General features: G+C 43.2%; 1 protein-coding gene across 4 annotated transcripts in view; it reads left to right on the forward strand.

The window, feature by feature from the left end:
- Positions 1 to 21,797, forward strand: part of dhx15 (DEAH (Asp-Glu-Ala-His) box helicase 15) — a 150,360-nt gene that overhangs the window by 54,069 nt on the left and 74,494 nt on the right. For all 4 annotated transcript variants that reach the window (XM_068037393.1, XM_068037402.1, XM_068037412.1 and 1 more), the window contains exon 5: positions 81 to 299. In XM_068037393.1, coding sequence (XP_067893494.1) covers positions 81 to 299 — 219 coding nt within the window. The remainder of the gene's footprint in view (positions 1 to 80; positions 300 to 21,797) is intronic.

Genomic DNA, 21,797 nt, shown 5'->3' on the forward strand with positions numbered 1-21,797 from the left:
GGCAGTTTTGTATTTTGCAAGTTTTAACAGAGGTCTCTTCTAATGTGAATTGGGACTAAAGTGCACTTTGTTTCTTTCAGATTATCATCATGAGTGCCACCCTCGATGCAGGCAAGTTTCAGGTCTACTTTGATAGTTGCCCATTGCTGACCATTCCTGGTCGTACACATCCTGTAGAAATATTCTATACCCCAGAACCGGAGAGGGATTATCTGGAGTCAGCGATTCGAACAGTTATTCAGATCCATATGTGTGAAGAAGAGGAGGGAGATGTTCTGCTTTTTCTTACAGGTCAAGAGGTGAGAATCAAGATTTATTTGTAGCTCCAAAATGAAATTGTTTCATTCTTTAGTGTAGCCGTGTGTTTTTGTACTTATAATAACTGGTCTGTCACGAAGCTGATACTTGCAGGTTTCGGATTCTTCCATGGCCAAGAGAACCTTGTGGCTTCAAAATCCAGAAACTGAAAAATTGGCAAGGAATTAAGAACATAAGCAAGCCAGTGTGATGTTTGGGTATCCATGGTTCTAGTAGAGGCAGTTATTTTTCTAAAATCATTTGCAAAGATTTTAAATATAAAAAGATAGCTAATACTAAGTCTAGGTTAAATTGAGGCTATTAAACCACCTTTAATGTGGTGGTTTTTGCCTGAGGATGGAATTTAAAGACACTATGATGATTTTTTGCTCTTGACATGATTGCCAGTTTTCCAAATCCCCCCTCCTTTTCACATTTGGCTCAAACCACACAGTGGCTGGGAGAGGCGATAAAATCGGTGATGAGAGTACAGAATTTGTGGTGGAGACAGAGGACGATTGCTTCAGTCTTTCCTACATTTAATTGAGAAAATTGCAGCCCATCCAAGAGTGAATGCCCGTCAACACAGGCAATGGCGGGGTTGAAGTGAGGTAGAGAGATAGAGTTGGCTGTTGCTAGTGTGCATGTGGAATCTGACCCCTTGTCTTTGGATGATTTTACCAAAGGATGGCATGTCGATGAAGAAAAGGAGGAGGACCTTGAGGAACTGTAGCAGTAGTGGTATAGATGTAGGAATAGTAGCCATTATTGAAGATGCTGTGGTTCTGGTGGGATTGTGAAAGAGATGTGGTAACTGTAGAATGAGGTGAGATGCTGAAAGATGAAGAGGCCAATCTGTGATTTGGTGATGAGGGCCATGCTACCACCACAACAATTTTGGGGTGGGGCAGGCAGGGAACCTTCAGTAAGGGCAAGGTGCCCTCACCCATGAGTCAAGTCTCAATCAAAACCAGAATAATGCAGCCGTCCACGATAAAAGAGTCTCTTTGCAAGTGAACAGACATTTCTAGAGTGAAATACGGAGGGGGCAGTGATTGTTCATCTGACAGTCATAGGGGCAATGATGGATGGGATGAGTAGGAGAGAAGGTGACAGGGAGGTTAGACCCATCAGGAATGCTAGACGGGAAGGTCAATGAGAGTGGAGGATGGGGCAGTTGGGGTTGCTGCTCAAAGTGGGGCAGCAAAGGGTGCTTCGATGGGCTCTTGGACCAATATTGAGAGTGTTGCGAAGAGGCAGAGATGGCAGCTTGTGAACTTATCCCAGGGCAATTCAAATCTAGAAGGTAGGAAAGTAAAGGGGTGGTGATGGATTGGGGGCAGGCCAAAGTACATGAGGTGAAAAATGAAAGGTGGCATAAATAGCTGACAGGAAGGGGAGGAGACAGGAGAGGAGGGCCTGAGAGGCGCCAGTGGAGAGAGAAGTAATGGGTTCAGGGTCTAGAAGGATAGTCAAAATCTGCGCAGGAAATTTGCGTTACATATGCGTAACAGAGTTTGGAGAATCACATCCTGGTTATAAACAAAGACACATTCTGAATGTCCACAGTTAAAGTCAAAGGTTCAGTGCTGGCATGAAATTGACTTATAGAGTAGGTGGAGTCAGCTTGGAGGATTGGCAAATTAATGTCCAAGTTCAGAGACAGTTTTGGATAATGAGTAAATCTAGTTATAAAAACAAGAAATGCTGGAAATACTCAGCAGGTCTGGCAGCATCTGTGGAGAGAGAAGCAGAGATAACGTTTCAGGTCAGTGACCCTTCATCAGAACTGGCAAATGTTAGAAATGTTTTAGATTGTAATCAAATAAAGTGAGAGTGGGGCAAGAGGGACAGGACAGAGGGTCACAGAGAATAACTGACCAGAAGGTCATGGAGCAAAGGCAAAAGGTATGTTAATGGTGTGCTGAAAGACAAAGCGTTAGTGTAGAGAGGGTGTTAATTGACAGAAAAGTGAACAGCCCTAGCCCAAAGCACAAACATGAAATAAAAACAGTGGATAGGCACATGTTTAAAAAGATTGATGAAACAAACTAAAATAAAATAAACAAATAAAAAATGAAAAAAATAACTATCAATAAAAAGGGGGGGGCCTGTCATGCTCTGAAATTATTGAACTCAATATTCAGTCCAGGCTGCAGCGTGCCTAATCGGTAAATGAGATGCTGTTCATTGAACTTGCATTGATGTTCACTGGAACAGTGCAGCAAGCTCAGGACAGATATGTGGGCATGAGAGTAGGGGGATGTGTTGAAATGGCACGCAACTGGAAGCTCAGGCATGCTTTCGGACTGAGCGGAGGTGTTGCGCAAAGCAGTCACCCAATCTGTGTTTGGTCTCCCCAATGTAGAGGAGGCCAGATTATGAGCAGCGAATACAGTATACTAAATTGAAAGAAGTACAAGTAAATCGCTGCTTCACCTGAAAGGAGTGTTTGGGGCCTTGGATAGTGAGGAGAGAGGAGGTAAAAGGGCAGGTGTTACACCTCCTGCGATTGCATGGGAAGGGAGCGAGGTGTTGGGGGTAATGGAAGAATGGACCAGGCTGTTGTGGAGGGAATGATCCCTTCGGAATGCTGACGGGAGGGGAGGGGAAGATGCGTTTGGTACTGATTGTCTCCGCTTCCACCACCCTCATAGGCAGCGAGTTCCAGGTCATTACATAGGAAGATAGGGACAGGAGTAGGCCATTTAGCACCTCGAGCCTGCCCCACCATTCAATGAGATCATGGCTGATTTTTTAGATTTAGAGATACACCACTGAAACACACACACACACACAAATAGATACATAGGGGAAGAAAGAGGTTGGAGTACATTTGGTAATAAATGGAATGCAAGTACTGGGTTGTAATGTCCTTAATTGAAGTCAAAGTCTTGGAGTCCTCGCTAGAGGCCACGTGCACAATTTCAGGCTTGCTTCTCTGGCTCCAGAAGGGAGGTTTCAATTGTCTTGCTGATCGCCAGTAAAGTTCTGTAGTCTTTAGGGTTACAAGCTGCCACCGTGGATTCCCTGGGACTTTGCTGGAGAGAGAGTCAGAGAGAGAGAGACTTTTTCAGTTCAGCTGCAGTCTCTTTGCTTTCTGAGGCCCAATTTAAAAACCTTGGTCTTATCCCAGCAGATAGGCCTTGTGACCATCTCTTTGTTTGAAACAACAGTCGCTGGAGAGTTGTTGGAATTTGAGTCTTTCAGACATACTTGGTGGAGAGTAGAGTTTGGCTCTTACCAAGTCAAAAGGTGTTGATCACCGCTATTGGCAAAACCAATCTCGCTAATTGAATCAGGGAGCACCCCTATTGTTCCAGCTAGACTGGGTAATTTCCTTTTGTCTCTGAGCCAGCCCTAGTCTTCTCAGAATGCGAATGCAAATGCACAGCTGTTCAGTTCTGCTTTTTCAAAAAGTAATTTGTAGTGTCCAGTAAAAAAATTCTCGTGAAATTAATATGTTTCCATTTGGCAGGTGTGATTTCTGTCACACAATCGATTGGTATCATCCTCACTGTCTGCCACATCTCCAAGTTAGGTATTTTCGGCAAATTTTGAAATTTACTCAGACAACATTATTTGCTTTCCCTTAATCAACCTTCTCTGTTACTTCATCAAAAAATGCAATTGGATTAGTCAAATGTGATCTGCCTTTCACAAATCTGTGCTGGCTCTTTAAGTAACTCGAACCTCTCCAAGTGCCTTTTTTCCCCCCCCTAATTATTGTTTCTAAAACCTTACCCACCCCACGTTAAACTACCTGGCTGTAATGTTCTACCATAATATTAGTTTTCTTCCATTTCCATAAATATGCACATTTGTCTTCAAAAGCAGAAATGTAAAATGGAATGTATTCAGCACTGAATGATTAGTATGATGACTTATCAGTAAAGTTTATTTACTGTCAATACTTTTGATGTCTTCAATTAAAATGGATTTGTAAATACCAGTTTTACTTTCATTCTAATGTTGAATAAAAAATAGAATTTTGCAAAGCTACAGAAACCAAAGATTGGAATACACAAACTATTCTGCTGAATTCTGGTATAAAAAGATTGTTTCATCTGCTTCATGTAATGGGAATAGTTTTTGTAGTAGCTTTGCTACCATGCAGTTTCCTACTTTACACAGTGAGGTCCAAATGGGGATGCGTATCAAGCAGTTTTGTTTTATCTTGTGACTCCAAAACGTTGTGCATGAAGTTCAAATACTTTTTTTTTTCTCCCAAGGTGGATCTTGGGCAGTAAGCTGTCTAGGGAGCTCCTCATTATGCACCTCTGTTCTTGGCCAACCACTGCGATACTTGACCCTTTCTCCCCAAATCTCCCTTATTCCACTGTTTTAAGTTTCCCTGTCTCTAATAGTGGGTGCATTTTAGTCCTAATTTCAAGTTTACTGCTAGTTTTTTTAACAGTTACTGCCCATCCCCTGACTACATCTGCCCACTGTAGTCCTCAGTGAGCTCGGGGTCTTTTCTCAAATTTTAGCTTCAAATTCTTGGCACCTCTGGATATCGAGACTACATGTCTGCACCGGACCCCACAAGATTACACTGCAAGACTCAGCAGCTGTGTCTCAGATTTTCTGCACCACTGTGCTGGAGGGTGCATGGGGCTCGGACCCTGCTGAGCCTGGGATTGGACTGGTCATCTGGTTTGTCACCTTCAGCTACAGTCTGATTCCTCGCCAGAGTTGCTCTGTCCTGGACCGAAGCACATCTCTCCGCTGTACCTGTATCATTTTGTGACTTCCAACTTGTCATCTTTTGCCCTGGAACTGGTTCTGCACACCTCCTGGATCTTCATTCCAAAGGGAATAGCTTCAAATAGCTTCTGGACTTCACTTGCCTGCCACACCTGTTTCCAAACTTGGACAAGGGTTTGTCAATGCTCCATGCTAACTCCATCTACCTATGTCAACTTTATGCCACCATAGGACTTATGACTTTAACTCTGGGCTCTCCTATTATCTCCCCTCTCCTTTTAATGCTTCATAACCAGCCTATGTAACTTAAGTTTATTCCTGTCAATTTCTGCACACACTTTGGCTGTCACTCCGGACCTGAGCCCATCACTTCCATTTCCACTTCATTATTTTCTTCCCTCTTTTTACTTTTCTCTCTGCCCTTGCTGGATGCTTCTCTGCTGTTGTTATTGTCTCCTTTTGTTTCTCCCCCGCCTGGTACACTGCCCTCCCCAAATCCCTACCCCAACCCTTCCTACTCTCTAGCTGCCTTCCCAGGCTTGACTCCCTCTTAGATAAGACTACTGCTTGCCTCTGTGCCTCTCTTGGCATTCTTCTGAGGGCCCATTGAGGCTCTCATCCCTGCCTCTTCACAAGTAACAATCCTAACTGCCCCATCCTACCCTCTGGTTGACCTCCCTGCTCAGTACACCCGCTGTGGGCTAATCTTGCCAATCTCCCTATCCAACCTGCCCTTCCCAGGGCTGATCCTGTGGACTCTGTCAGAAGTCCAGTTATCACCACACCTCTCCGCATTCCCCTCAAGAATGTGTTTTCACATGCAAACAAATCCCTTGGAAAACATCAGCAATAAGTGCATGAATTGCATTGGCATCATTGCCTCCCTGCCTGGCTATACCTTTACCACCTGCCTCACCCAGACCATCATGGTGGTGATGTGCTGCTTATGACCAAATCTCACTTTGGTCTGTCCCCTTACTCTAGCAATTTCTCCTCTCAGCATCTCGCCTTATTCTACACCTCTGCATTTCTGTAGCTACTGATCTGCTCGATCACACCCTCAACTCCACCTTCAATGCCGTAACCCCCATTAAAACCATTACATCGTCTCACCTTGGCCATTCCTCTAGGTTTGGCCCTCATCTCCACTTCGTTGAGTCCAAGGGATGCAGACCTGGATGTATATGGCAGACAACTTGTTTAGCCATTCATACCACATCTGACTGGACCACATAAACCTTTAACGGGTTCTTCTCTCTTCTGGTAAAACAGCTCACAATTCTGGGAATGCAAAGATAACTCTTCGGATTGTTTACTACAAACTGTCATCTTTAACCCCGCTCCCATGTCCTCTACTGTCGCATCTAATGACAAGTGCAAGGAGCTCGTGGGTTTCTTTGGATGGTCTCAATTTTGGTGATAATCAGCTACCATACTTTCCTCCCTTCCACTAGTCCAGTGACTCAAACTTCCCTTAATAAACCCAACCCTAGCCCTGAGCTAGTTTCCTTCTCTAGTTTCTCTCCTATATCAGCTCGTAACCTTTCCTAGCTCATCTTGTCCATAAGACCCACCCCCTGTACCCTCAATCCTATTCCCACTAAACTACTGATCACCCAACTTCCCTTCCATGTTAGCTGTCATTGTTGATGGTTCTCTCTCCTCAGTTCTCTCCCTCCTTCAAATTTGCTGATAACATCCCTTTCCCCACAAAAAAAATAACCCTAGATCCCTCCTTCCTTACAAACTACCATCCCATCTCCAATCTCTTTCCTCTCAAGCCTTTGAATGTGTTGTTGCCTCCCAAATTCGTGCCCATCTTTCCCCGAACTCCATGTCTGAAACCCTGCAATCAGGTTTCAGCCCCTACCACAGTACTGAAACGGCTATCAAAGTCACAAATGACATCCTATGTTATTGTCAAAGACAAGCTATCTCTCCTTGCCCTTCTCCACCTGTCTGCAGTCTTTGACAGTTGATCATATCATCCTCCTCCAACACCCCTCCGTCGTCCATCTGGGTGGGATTGCACTCACCTGGTTCCATTCTTCCCTATCTAATCATAGCCAGAGAATTGCCATCAATGGCTTCCCTTCCCATTCCTGCAGTTACCTCTGGTGTCCCCCAAGGATCTATCCTTGTTAACTCTCCTATGTTCTTTGGCAGCATCATCCGAAAATGCAATGTCAGTTTCCACATGTACACTGATGACACCCAGCTGTACCTCAACACCACCTCTCAACCCCTCCACTATCTGTAAATTGTCAGATTGCTTGTCTGACATCCAGTACTGGATGTGCAGAAATTTCCTCCAATTAAATATTGGGAAGACTGAAGCCATTATCATTAGCCCCAACTCAAACTCTGCTCCCTCACTACCAATTCCATCCCTCTCCCTGGGAACTGTCTGAGACCAAACCAAACTGTTTACAACCTTGGTGTTGTATTTCACCCCGAGATGAGCTTTTAACCACATATCGTTGCCATCACTAAGTCGGCCTGTTTCCAACTCCATAACATCACCCTTTCTCTGCTCATCTGCTGAAACTCTCATCCATTCCTTTGTTACCTCCAGACTTGACTATTCTAACACACTCCAGGCTGGCCTCCCACATTCTTTCCTCTGTAAAGTTGAGCTACGCTGGCTTCCGGTTTTAAAAAAGACTCAATTTAAAAATTCTTACCCTTGTTTTCAAATGCCTCCATGGTCTGGCACCTCCTTATCTCTGTAATCTTCTCCAGCCCCACAACCCTCCAATATGTCTGCGCTGCTCTAATTCCGGCCTCCTGAGCATCCTTGATTTTAATTATTCTGCCATTGGTGGCCATGCCTTCAGCTGCAAGGCCCTAAGCTCTGGAATTCACTCCCTAAACTTGTCTACCTCTCTTTCCTCCTTTTAAGGCACTCCTTAAAACCTGCCTCTGACCAAGCTTTTGGTTATTTGCCCTAAGATCTCCTTATGTGCCTCAGTGTCATATTTTGTTTTATAATGCTCCTGTGAAGCGCCGTGAGATGTTTTATTACGTGAAAGGCGCTATATAAATACAAGTGGTGGTAAATTTTGTGGCATCACTGGCATGGGAATTTCACTGGAGTGAAATAGATTAGCTATTTCCTTGGAAGGTGGCAATAACCCAGAATAGATGTTGCATTCACACTTCGTACCTTGTGTTCACTAAGAATGGAACAATCAGTTCTGAAATCTAATGCCAAAGAATGTTCCGTGAGGAGGATGCTGTATTCTTTCGGATATTGGGTATCCATTTGAGACTCCTAGAAGGCTCCATGGAACAGATTTTTGTTTGGAGACTGTAAGTTGTATTTGAGCAAAAGCCCGTTGTTGGATACATACATGTCCATGTGAATTTCAGAGTACAGATTTATTCGTGCTTGAAATGCTTTTAGAAATTTGCGCACTTCCATTAAAAACCAAAATGGTGCAAATTAATGCAATGAGGGGCTTTTCTAACTGAAGAGTTGGCATTGTTATGCTGTATGGTAAACTTGAGTATCTTTATTCTTCATAAATCTCAATCTTAAATTCTTCTTCCCTTGTAAGTACCATTCCTTGATCAGGTATCCAAATAGTAACATCCTTCAGGCTTTTGCACTGATTGTATTGATCTGGCCAGGAGGTGGTATATGAAAACTACCTTTATGACACTGTTGAGATGAGGGAGTTGGATGGGGAAATTTGGCAAACTTGAATCTGTTTACGTCATGAATAGCATGCCCAAAGCAATACCAAATTATGAGGCGAGATGACCTACATTGTACCATGAAAGACAGTAACTGCCTTTTCTTTAATAGTTCTCCATTGTTGAATAAAACAAGAGCATTTACAACTATAATAGAATTCCTTAAATAAATTAGTGAGTACCTTGCCCATTTAGCTGCTGTATTGTATGTTACTGGATGTACATTTGGTCATTTCAAATCTTGTTTGAAAATAGGTCAGTGTCATCTGGATCAATGACAAATTGATCATTTTTTGATCCTTAATTTATAAGCTGGAATTCTAGTGCTTTATTACTGAACTGTGTCACATGAACAAGTCTCTGCTTGTTCAGTTGTTCTCAAGTCAGCATGTTGCTAACTAGGATGGATGTTCCATCAGGCAGTCGCATCAGTGTTTTAATGTACTGTATTAAGATTTATATTTGATGTTTAATTGTATCAATAATCAATATTCTATTAACAAAAGTTATTGCTCCATTTAGCCCAGATGTTGATTTCCTAAGGCTAATTTTGACATACTACTGCGAGATCTAACTGTAAGAAAGTGAATTTCCTATTTTTGGTACCAATGAAATTAAGGTACAGTGTGAGCTGACTCCTATTAATTGTAGCTTGTCAGATAACCTTCATCTTGAGCATCACTACAGCCGTGATTGTCATTCTGTCCTAATTAAGCTTCAAATATTAATCATTTTCAGGAAAGACCTTCTCTCAAGGGAGAGGAATTTCTTCAGAAAACCAGAAGTTTTAGTCTAATTATTTTGGTTATTGCAGTGTTAAAGAACTATATTTTCTAAAACTATTTTGGGATTTAATATAACTAAGGAGGTCATAGGAAAAGCCTGATGTTCTGGGTGAATTACTGTAAAAATGTATTTTTAACCACCCCTGGGCAAAGCACTTCCTGATTGCCAAATCTGAATTTTATTAAGTGTGACTGGATAAATTCAAAGTGACTTCATCTTTCTTCCACCAGTGTAAAATATTACTTCCCATACTCTCCTGAGTACCTGATGATATTGCACATTTACCCCAGGTGTTTATGGGACTAACTTGGTGTTGAAACTTGATATGCAAAGGAAGGTATTTTGTACTTGCAGCTATCTCTGCTTTTATCTCCCTGCCATCTGCTTCATGTAGTGAAGCTTTATGTAGTGGGCTTTATCCAAACAAGGTATCCTGTACCACTCCCTTACTATTCCTTTTTTTTATTCATTCATGGGATGTGGTTGTCGCTGGCTAGGCCAGCATTTATTGCCCATCCCTAATTGCCCTTGAGAATGTGGTGAGCTGCCTTCTTGAACTGCTGCAGTCCATGTGAGGTTGGTACACCCACAGTACTGTTAGGAAGGGAGTTCCAGGATTTTGACCCAGTGAAGGAACGGCGATATAGTACCAAGTCAGGATGGTGTGTGATTTAGAGGGAACTTGCAGGTGGTGGTCCCATGTATTTGCTCTCCTTGTCCTTCTAGTTGGTAGAGGTCGCGGGTTTGGAAGGTGCTGTCTAAGGAGCCTTGGTGTGTTGCTGGAGTGCATCTTGTAGGTGGTACACACTGCTGCCACTGTACGTCGATGGTGGAGGGAGTGAATGTATGTGAATGGGGTGTGAATCAAGTGGGCTGCTTTGTCCTGGATGGTGTCGAGCTTCTGGAGTGTTGGAGCTGCACCCATCCAGGCAAGTGGAGAGTATTCCATCACACTCCTGACTTGTGCCTTGTAGATGGTGGACAGGCTTTGGGGAGTCAGGAGGTGAGCTACTCACCACAGGATTCCTAGCCTGTCACCTGCTCTTGTAGCCAAGGTATTTATGTGGCTGCTGCAGTTCAGCTTCTGGTCAATGGTAGCCCCTAGGATGTTGATAGTGGGGGATTCAGTGATGGTAATGCCATTGAATGTCAAGGGGAGATGGTTAGATTTTCTCTTGTTGGAGATGGTCATTGCCTGACACTTGTGTGGCGCGAATGTTACTTGCCACTTATCAGCCCAAACCTGGCTATTGTCCAGGTCTTGCTGCATTTCTGCACGGACTGCTTCAGTATCTGAGGAGTCACGAATGGTGCTGAACATTACGCAATCATCAGCGAATATCCCCACTTCTGACCTTATGATTGAAGGAAAGTTATTGATGAAGCAGCTGAAGATGGTTGGCCTTAGGACACTACCCTGAGGAACTCCTGCAGTGATATCCTGGAGCTCAGATGATTGACCTCCAACAACAACAACCATCTTCCTTTGCATTAGGTATGACTCCAACCAGCGGAGAGTTTTCCCCGATTCCAGTTGATTCCAGTCCTGCTGGGGCTCCTTGATGTCATACTCTGTCTAATGCTGCCTTGATGTCAAGGGCAGTCACTCTCACCTCACCTCTTGAGTTCAGCTCTTTTGTCCATGTTTGAACCAAGGCTCTACTACTACTACTACCACACAGTTGCCTTTAGTGTTTCTGCATCCATAATGTAAACCTAATTAACACACAGCTCAGGGAGAAAACTGCACTGATGGTTGACTGGTTAAGGAAGATGTTTGTAAAGTGCACACCAGATATTGTACCAGTTCTGGTGTCAGCTGTGGTCCAGTAGTAGCACTTTTGCCTCTTTAGTCAGAAATGGTGGGTTCAATCTAGGCTGACACTCCAGTACAGTACTGAGGGCTGTCTTTTGGATGAATTGTCAAACCGAGACTCTGAATAGATCCCATGACCTTATTTTGAAGAAAAGCAGGGGAGTCCTGGCCAATATTTATCCCTCAATGAACATCACTAAAGCAGATTTTCTGGTATTATCACATTGCTGCTTGTGGGGGTTTGCTGTTCGCACATTACCTACATTATAGCTGTGACTGCACTTCAAAAGTACTTCATTGGCTGCAAAGCACTTTTGGACGTCCTGCAGTTGTGAAAGGTGCTATATAATTGCAAGTACTTCTATTCCATTCTGAGTATTTGAGTGATAGCTTCCACAAGTTGTGAACATCTGTAACCTAACAGTAGTTGTGGATTGCTGATAAGGTTTTTTCATTTGTTGATTGATCCAAGAATAATGTTATGCTGTCTCAGATAAGCTGGTAGGTTGACTTCAATGCCTAGCCAATACAGTGTACACCTGTCCTCAAGCACACACATTCTCCTCTTCTCCCAGTTAGTGTGCAGTGTTGTTCAGCTCGCCTCCCATTCTCCACCCTCCAGATCATTCAAAACCCTGCTGGCCATATTATATCTACACAAATACCATTCACCTATCACCCCTGTCATCACTGACTTAACAATGACTCCCGGTCCCCCAGTGCCTCGAATTTATAATTCTTACCATTGTATATAAATCCCTTCCACTGAAACCTTCAGTCCTACACCTTCCTCCTTACCACACCCCTCCAGGGAAATCTCAGTTCTTCTAACTAGCCTCTTCTGCATCTCCGCCATCATTGGTGACTGTGCCTGGAGTTCAGTTACTTAGGCCCTTTATTCTGGAATGAACTCCCTCCCTAAACCCATCTGCGTTTCCACCTCCCTTTCCTTCTTGAAAGCCAAGTTCTCACAAAACCTCTCCTAAAATTTACTCCTTTGGCTTGACATCCATTTTTTTAAAATTACGTTTCAGTGAAGCACCCTGGGACATTTTTCTGTGTTGCAGACGTTAGGTAAATGCAAGTGGTTGATTCCTAGTCTGTGATGTATTGTCTGATTTCTGCCATGACTGCAGTTGGCACTCCTAACCCCTTCTCTAAATTGTGTGAAAAACAGGTGCTGTTTCCCATTTATTGATTTCCCTCGTGATCCTGCTGCTGTATGTGGAGGAAAGGGTTATTGTTTCCACTTCTGAATAGCTTGTTGATGCCTGCTGTCTAGGTCTACATCTTAGTCATTTGGTCTGGATATCAGGCATGTAATGGCACCCGTGAAATTGTATTCTAGCAAGTGCCTTAATACAGGAAAGAAAATCTTCAGTTTAATGCTTGGTTTGCATTGGTTGCTGAAGATGTAGCAGCACAGTGGGCTGTTTAGAAACCTTTGCACAGCGAAAGTAACTGATAATTTGTTTTAGAACTGCAGTTCTGTGTAATGTCACAGCTGAATGCATCCGAATTCTAGGGAGGTAAAGCACAACTTATCTCAAGGAGCATTGCTTAGAATATAAACTGACTCACCTGAATTTGCATGGGAGATCACAAAAAATAGATTTGTGGGTTTTTTTGTTTTCACTTGCTGAATAGGGTGACTATTATATGTAACACGGTGATCTCCCTGTATTTTACTGAAGTGACCATTGTTTGTGAAAGTCTGGATGAGAGTAGAGCTAAGTGAGCCCACAAGCAACGGATCAGATCAAGGCTCAGCAGTCCTACCACATCCAGTCAAGAATGGTGGTGGACACTTAAACAGCAAATGGAAGAATGTGGCTCCACAAACGTCTCCAACTTCAATGATGGAGCCCAGCAAGTCAATGCAAAAGCCAAGGGTGAAATGTTTTCAGCCAGAAGTGCCAAGTCGATGATCTATCTCTGCCTCCTGCTGAGGACCCCACCATCATGGGTGCCTGTCTTCAGTCAATTTGATTGATTCCACGTGATATCAAACAGCTTAGTGCATTGGATATAGCTAAGACTATTGACCTTAACAACAATCCTGGCTGTAGTGCTGAAGACTTGTTACAGAACTAGTTGTGCCTTTCGCCACGCTGTTCCAGTACAGCTACAGCACTGGTATCTACCCAACAAAGTGGTAAATTGCCTAAGTATGTCCTTTCCACAGAAAGCAGGACAAATCCAGTTCAGCCAATTACCATCCCATCAGTCTACCCTCAATCATCAGCAAAGTGGTGGAAAGTGTCATTGACAGTACCATCAAGTGGTACTTACTCGCCAATAATGTGCTTTCAGTGGTCAGCTTGAGTTCTGCCAGGGCCACTCAGCTCCAGACCTCATTATAGCCTTGGTCCAAACATGGACAAAATAGCAGAATTCCAGGGGTGAGGTGAGAGTGACATCAAGGCAGCATTGACCAAGTATGGCATCAAGATGTCCTTGCAAAATTCAAGTCAATGGGTATCAGAGGGAAAGCTATCACTGGTTGGAGCCATACCCAGCACAAAGTAAGATGGTTGTGGTTATAAAAACAAGAAATGCTGGAAATACTCAGCAGGTCTGGCAGCATCTGTGGAGAGAGAAGCAGAGTTGACGTTTCAGGGCAGTGACCCTTCACCAGAACTGTGCGGCACAGTGGCGCAGTGGTTAGCACTGCAGCCTCACAGCTTCGATTCTGGGCACTGCCTGTGTGGAGTTTGCAAGTTCTCCCTGTGTCTGCGTGGGTTTTCTCCGGGTGCTCCGGTTTCCTCCCACAAGCCAAAAGACTTGCAGGTTGGTAGGTAAATTGGCCATTATAAATTGTCACTAGGATAGGTAGGTGGTAGGGAAATATAGGGACAGATGGGGATGTTTGGTAGGAATATGGGATTAGTGTAGGATTAGTATAAATGGGTGGTTGATGGTCGGCACAGACTCGGTGGGCCGAAGGGCCTGTTTCAGTGCTGTATCTCTAATCTAATCTAACCCCAGGACATTGCTGCAGGAGTTCCTCAGAGCAGTGTCCCAGGCCCAGTCATCTTCAGTTCCTTCATCAATGACTTTCCTTTCATTCATAAGGTCAGAGTGAGAATGTTTGCTTAAGATTGGACAGTATTCGATTTCATTTGCGACTCCTCGGATAATGAAGCAGTCTTTGTCCGCATATAGCAAGACCTGGACATCATTCAGGCTTGGACTGATAAGTGGCAAGTAACAATACCTTGCACTTGTGTGGCACGAATGTCCATCTCCAACAATAGAGAGTCTAAACAGCTCCCCTTGGCGTTCAGTGATGATATCATCATTGAATCCCTCACCATCAACATCCTGGGTTTTACCATTAACCAGAAATTTAACTGAACCAGCTATATAAATACTGTAGCTACAAGAACAAGTCAGGCTGGGTATTCTGCATTGATTAACTCAACATCACCTGACTCTCTCAAGCCTTTCCACTAACTGCAATACACAAGTCAGGAATGTGATGAAATACTCTCTCCTTGCCTGGATGAGTGCAGCTCCAACAACACTCGAGAAGCTGGACACCATCCATGACAAAGCAGTCCACTTATTTGGCATCCCATCCACCACCTTCAACATGCACTCACTCTATCACTGGTGCACCAGGTCCGCAGTATGTGCCATCTACAAGATGCGCTGCAGGTCTTCAATGCTTCTTTGACAGCACCTTCCAAACCTGTGACCTTTACTGCCTTAAAGAACAAGGGCAACAGACGAATGAGAACACCACCACCTGCAAGTTCCCCTCCAAGTCGCACACCATCTTGACTTGGAAATATTTCGCTGTTCTTTCATTGCCGCTGGGTCAAAATCTTGGAACACTCTCTAACAGCAGTTTACCTGCACCACACAAACTATAAGGTTGAAGAAGACAGCCCACCATCACCTTCTCGAAGGCAATTAGGAATGGACAATAAATAAAGAAAAAAGAAAGACAGACTTGCATTTACATAGCGCTTTTCCCAACCACTGAATGTCCCAAGCATCTTCCAGCAAATGAAGTACTTTTGAAGTGTGGTCAGTGTTGTAATGTAGAAAATACGGCAGCCAATTTGTGCACCGCCATCTCTCAAAGCTGAATAATCTGTACTTGTGATGTTCAGTGAGTGATAAATACTGGCCTGGACAGAGGGGTAACTCCCCAGCTTTTCTTTGAAATATTGTCATAGGATGTAAACATCTGCCTGAGAGGGCAGACGGGGCATCAGCTTAATGGCTCATCTGAAAGATGGCACCTCTGGAAGTGTAGCGCTCCTTCAGTACTGCACTGGAGTGTCAGACTTGATTTTTGTGCTCAAGTCCTGGAGTGGGACTTGAACCTACAGCCTTGTGAATCAGAGGCGAGAGTGCGACCACCTGAGCCACGGTTGACATGCCTTGGCCTTGCCAATGATGCACATGTCCCATGAACAATTTTTTTTTTACAAAAAAGGCAGCAGATCTTGACTCTTTCCCCATTGCCCTTATGTGTGCCCTTCCATCCAGGGGCACTGGATAACAATTGGGAAAGGAAACATTTTTTTTTAATGTGCCCAGAATATTTCAGGTAGCCTCAGTTTAGGCAGAAGTTTGAAATACTTGTGTTATGTCACAAAATGAAATGCTGGTTGCCCATAAATCTGAAGTTGATTGTTCATCAGAAGGTGCTCAACTTCAGTTTGAAAATTCTGTACAATCAATCAAGTAAACTGCAAAGATATATTGCTGTTAGCAAAATGTAACTATCATTATATATCCTTTGTTGTCTCAGTCATTTTGATCAAGGCTTTAAGATAAATGAATAAATAAAATTCCATTTTTATTATATAGGATTCTGGGTCTCTTGCAGGAGTCTTGGGAATCGCATTCTGCAATTTTGTGAAAACTGCAGATCAGTAGTCTGTCTAATGGCTAATGACTAATGATTTTACTAATACTTTACATTAAAGCATGAATTTGGTTGGGTGCCTCATGTTATAGTTGCTGTCCTTTTTCATTCTCTTATTTGGATGTAAGGAGATTAACTTGGAGTATTTCTGTAAAATTGGAGAAAACATTAATAAAGGTAGAACGGAATTTGAGCAATTGGGACTGATGAGAAAGTAGACTTTGAACACAAATCTGAATGTTTGCTTTTCAATTGAAGGGGTTAGCTACTAACATGGAGTTGGAGAGTGTTGATGAGTGTACTATGCCGGTTGTGTATATTGATTTTGAAAAGATAATTGACAAAGTAGTATGATCTGATAGACTTTGTTAGCTAAATTAAAGCCCATTGTATTAAAGGGACACTGGCAGAGTGAATATGACATTAGCTAAGGGACAGAAAGCAGTGTGTGGTGAAATGTTATTTTCAATCTGAAGGGTGTTCCCCATGATTTTTGTTAAGACTACTGCTCTTTGTAATATATATTAATAATTTGGACTTTGGTATACAGGGCATAATTTCAAAATTTACAGTTGACACAAAACTGGGAAATGTAAGCAAGGAGGACATGAACACCCTGGTGAAATTGGTAGACACAGGCAGATATTAAGATCACTTTTAGATAAATGTACATATATTGTTAGGCTGTTAATTAAATCTGACTCATTACTAAAGCTAATATGGCATGATCCTTGTTGGTTCTAGGTCATATCGTTCCAGAAAACTCCTGAACACACTCCAGAAATTCACTCCCTTCCTGACATGTGCTGGTCTGATTATCCCAATCTGCATGGAAGTTAAAATTGCCCATGAAAACTACTCTGCCTTTGCTACATGCTTGTCTAAATTCTGCATTTATGCAATCTACACTTGACAGCTGCAACCATGGACCTATACGTAATTCCCACTGCAGTCTTAAATCCTTCTCTATTTCTTAATTCTACCCATAAAGTCTCCACTGCCTGCTTGTCTCTCTTTATATCCTTTCTTATCATTGATGGGATTTCGTCCTTAATCACTAATGCTACTCCTTCTAACATTTTTCCTGTCTTTTCTGTAGACCTTTTATAACCTAATATATTTAGGTCCCAGTTCTGACTGTCTTGTAGCCATATCTCAGGATTGGCTACCATGTCATACCTTTCAAGTTGAATTTGTGCCTGCAGTTCATTCAGTTTCTTCCTTATACCATGCGTTTGTATCGAGAACGCTCACTTGGGCCACACACCCTAACTTGTTCTTCTGTTCTAATGTTTTACTCTCACGTTTCTTATTTCTCTCTCCTGGTTCAATTAGTTTTACGTCTTAGTTTTCCCTTTACCCATAGTGCCTAAAGCAAGATTTTTGACTGTTACTCGACTCTTCCTATTTTTTATTTTCGAACTGTTATTTATACCACCTGATCCTCTTGAGCCCTCCCCCAATTACATATGCAAATTTTTCTTAATTTATATGGCCTATTTTGATGAAAGTAGCCTTCAGTTATGCTTTTGAAGATAAGTAACTGTATACTAATGAGGCCAATTTGCACAGGTAAATTCTAATTGCAAAATGGACACATTCAAACTACATTTTTGTGAATCTGAAGGTTTCATGAAATATAGGTTAAATATACGGCTTTAAGCTAATAAGGTGGGGGGGGTGGGGGGGCGCGCACTAAGGGTTCAGGTAAGGGTAAGTTTATCAGTCTGAAGAGAATGAGGAGCCAAATGGCCTCCTTCTGCACTGCAATAATTCTGTGAAAAGTCAAGGCTGAAGAGCAGTATGGTGATTTCGGTAAAGTGATGCAGATTGTCAGGAAGGAGCAGAGTGTTTAATAACAGTAATAGGATATTAGTGATGATGGCTACCTCCGGGAAAAATAATAAAATGTTAAAATCAAAGGTGTTATGTCTGAATGCACAATTTGGGCGGCACAGTGGCGCAGTGGTTAGCACCGCAGCCTCACAGCTCCAGCGACCTGGGTTCAATTCTGGGTACTGCCTGTGTGGAATTTGCAAGTTCTCCCTGTGTCTGCGTGGGTTTCCTCCGGGTGCTCCGGTTTCCTCCCACATGACCAAAAGACTTGCAGGTTGATAGGTAAATTGGCCATTGTAAATTGCCCCTAGTATAGGTAGATGGTAGGGAAATATAGGGACAGGTGGGGATGTGGTAGGAATATGGGATTAGTGTAGGATTAGTATAAATGGGTGGTTGATGGTCGGCACAGACTCGGTGGGCCGAAGGGCCTGTTTCAGTACTGTATCTCTAAAACTAAAACTAATGCATTTGTAACAAGGTGGACAAATTAATGGCACAAATGGCAGTAAGTGGGTTTGATCTTGTAGCCATCACAGAGACATGATTGCAGGGTGAGCAAGGTTTGGAATTAGGGTAGGTGATTTTTAGAAAAGGTGGGTGAAGTGGATGTGATGTGGGATGAGATAATGACAGTACGGAGAATAGGGAGAAAGGATCTTAGCCCAGAAAAGCAGGATGTAAAATCAGTCTGGTTAGAGCTAAGAAACAGCAAAGAGCAGAAAATACTGGTGTGAGTAGTTTATAGGCCCCCTAGCAGTAATCATAGTGTTGGACAGAGTACAAATCAGGAAATTAGAGGAGCACGTGACAAGGGTAATGCAATAATTCGAGAGGGACTTCATATAGACTGGGCAAACCAAATGTCAAAAGTAGCTTGGAGGATGAGCTAGGGAGGGGGTTATTTTAGCTGTAATATTATGTAATGATATTCTTGTAGTAAAGGATCTTCTATGGGAAAAGTGATCATAATTTGATCGTTTTTTAAAATTCGTTCATGGGTTGTGGGCGTCGCTGGCAAGGCCAGCATTTATTGCCCATCCCTAATTGCCCTTAATTCTCAAAGGGCATTCAAGAGTCAACCACATTGCTGTGGATCTGGAGACACATGTAGGCCAGACCAGGTAAGGTTGGCAGATTTCCTTCCCTAAAGGACATTAGTGAGCCCGGTGGGTTTTTACAACAATCAGCAATGGTTTCATGGTCGCCATTAGACTAGCTTTTCCAGATTTTCTGAATTGAATTCAAATTTCACCATCTGCTGTGGTGGGATTTGAACGCGTGTCCTCAAAGCACTAGCCTGGGTCTCAGGGCTACTAGTTCATTGACATTACCGCTACGCCACCGCCTCCACGTGATGTGGTTAAGTTCAAACCCAGGTCTTAAATTTAAAGCAAAATACTAGAGATGCTGGAAATCTGAAACAGAAACAGAAAATGCTGGAAATACTCACCAAGTCAGGCAGCATCTTTGGAGAGAAAAAAGAAACGTTAACTCTGTTTTTCTCTCCACATCTGACCCGCTGAGCATTTCCAGCATTTTCTGTCTTTGTCTTAAATTTAAACAAAATCAATAACGGAGGTATGAGGGGCATTTTGGGAAATTATATTAAAAGTTATAAGAGGTGATTTCATTGAAACATATAAAGTTTTCCTTGACCAGGTAAATACTGAGAGAATGTTTTCCCTGGCTAGAGAGTCTAGAACAAGGGGTCAAAGTCTCAGAATAAGGGTCGGTCATTTAGTTTATTTTTTTGTTTAGAGATACAGCACTGAAACAGGCCCTTCAGCCCGCCGAGTCTGTGCCGACCATCAACCACCCATTTATACTAATGCTACACTAATTCCATATTCCTACCACATCCCCACCTGTCTCTATTTCCCTACCACCTACCTATACTAGGGGCAATTTATAATGGCTAATCAACCTATCAACCAGCAAGTCTTTGGCATGTGGGAGGAAACCGGAGCACCCGGAGGAAACCCACGCAGACACAGGGAGAACTTGCAAACTCCACACAGGCAGTACCCAGAATTGAACCCGGGTCGCTGGAGCTGTGAGGCTGCGGTGCTGGCCACTGTGCCGCCAAGGACTGAGATGAGAAATTTCTTCACTCCGAGAGCTGTCAGTCTTTAAGTTGTGTAACCCAGAGGGCTGTAGCTGTTCAGTGGTTCAGTATATTTAAGGCTGAGATCAGTAGATTTTAAGGCATTAAGGGAATTGAGGGATATGGGGTTAGGGTGGGAAAATGGAATTGATGTAGACTTTCAGCCATGATCTTATTGAATGGCAGAGCAGGCTCGAGGGGGCATGTGGCCTACTCCTGCCCCTCTCTTTCTTGTGTTCTTCCGTTTTTAATTTATTGGTTGATGAGTTGGCATCCTTTCGTCTATGAAAGATGATGGACACACAACAAACAATCCATTAGGTGGGGTGCCTTCTCTTGGTGCACCTTTGCTGATGACTGTGAAGGCCAATCCTTGAGAGGCAGGGTCTGCTGCATGTGAAGCTGCCAAGTGACGCTCTGAGTTGTTGGTGATGTTGGCACCCATTGCCAAGCTGCTATAGCAACTGGTTGTGGTGGTAGTGTACACCAGTCCACAGGATGTGTCACCATTTCCCTCTTTCACCAGGCAGTGACCCCCAGGTGTGATAGTTTACATTTAAGGCCTTCATGTCACACTTGCAAGCATCCTTGAAGAGGAGCTTTGGGAGCCCCACTGGTCGTCTGGCCTCGGTCACCTGACCATACAGAAGGTCCTTGGTATGCGACCATCTTCCATTTTGCGGACGTGTTCGATCCGCCGAAGCCACCTCTGTTTGATTAGTGCCAGCACACTTTGGAGCTCTGCTTTTGAGAGGACTGCTGCATTTGTGATTTTTGTCCTGCCACGATATTTGCATAATCCGCAGACAGTGAAGATGGAAATTATTGAGTTTCATTTCCTGATAGCTGTAAGTCCCCCATGTTTCACAGCCATACAGCAAGGTGCTGAGAACACAGGCCTTATAAACCATCAGTTTGGTTCTAAGAGTTAGCTTCGTGTTGTTCCATGCGCGTTTCATGAGTCGGCCAAAGGTGGGAGCTGCTTTCCTTATGCATGTATTGAGCTCCACATCAAAGGGCAAATTGTCTCTCTCCGTGGACCAAGCATAGCAGAATTTGCTAACCACTTCCAATGGGGTGTTTGGTGTGATTAGGGGCAGAGATGCAACACTTTGTCCCACGACCATGGTTTTTTTGATGCTTTATAGTCAAGGAGAACAAGTTACAGGCAAGGGAGAGACAGTCCATGAATCTTTGTAACTGAGTTTCCATGTGAGCGACTAGCGTATCATGAGCATAGAGGAGTTCTCTGATCAGGGCGCAATGTGTTTTAGTTTTTGTTTTCAGCCTTGATAGATAGTAGAGTTTGACACTGACCTAGTGTGCAAATAGACTCCTTCCATATCTGCAGGGAGGGCAAAGGTCAGGAGCATAGAGAAGAAGATGCCAAACAGAGTGGGGGCTGGGACACAACCCTGTTTCACTCCATTCTTAACTCCGAAACTGTCAGAAGTGGAGCCATCAAACTGTACAATGGAGTGCATGTTGTCATGAAAGGAGCTTAATTAATTAATTAAGTTAGACCCAGTTGATATGGAAAATTCATGTGCTCCATTTATAAAACCTGCAGCATGCATCTATGTTAACAGCCTATTGTTGGCATATGTACATGTAAATTATGCCATTATAAATAGATGTTCTTCTAACATTAATATATACAGATA

The sequence above is a fragment of the Heterodontus francisci genome, chromosome 1, assembly GCF_036365525.1.
Source record: "Heterodontus francisci isolate sHetFra1 chromosome 1, sHetFra1.hap1, whole genome shotgun sequence".
Taxonomy (NCBI): domain Eukaryota; kingdom Metazoa; phylum Chordata; class Chondrichthyes; order Heterodontiformes; family Heterodontidae; genus Heterodontus; species Heterodontus francisci.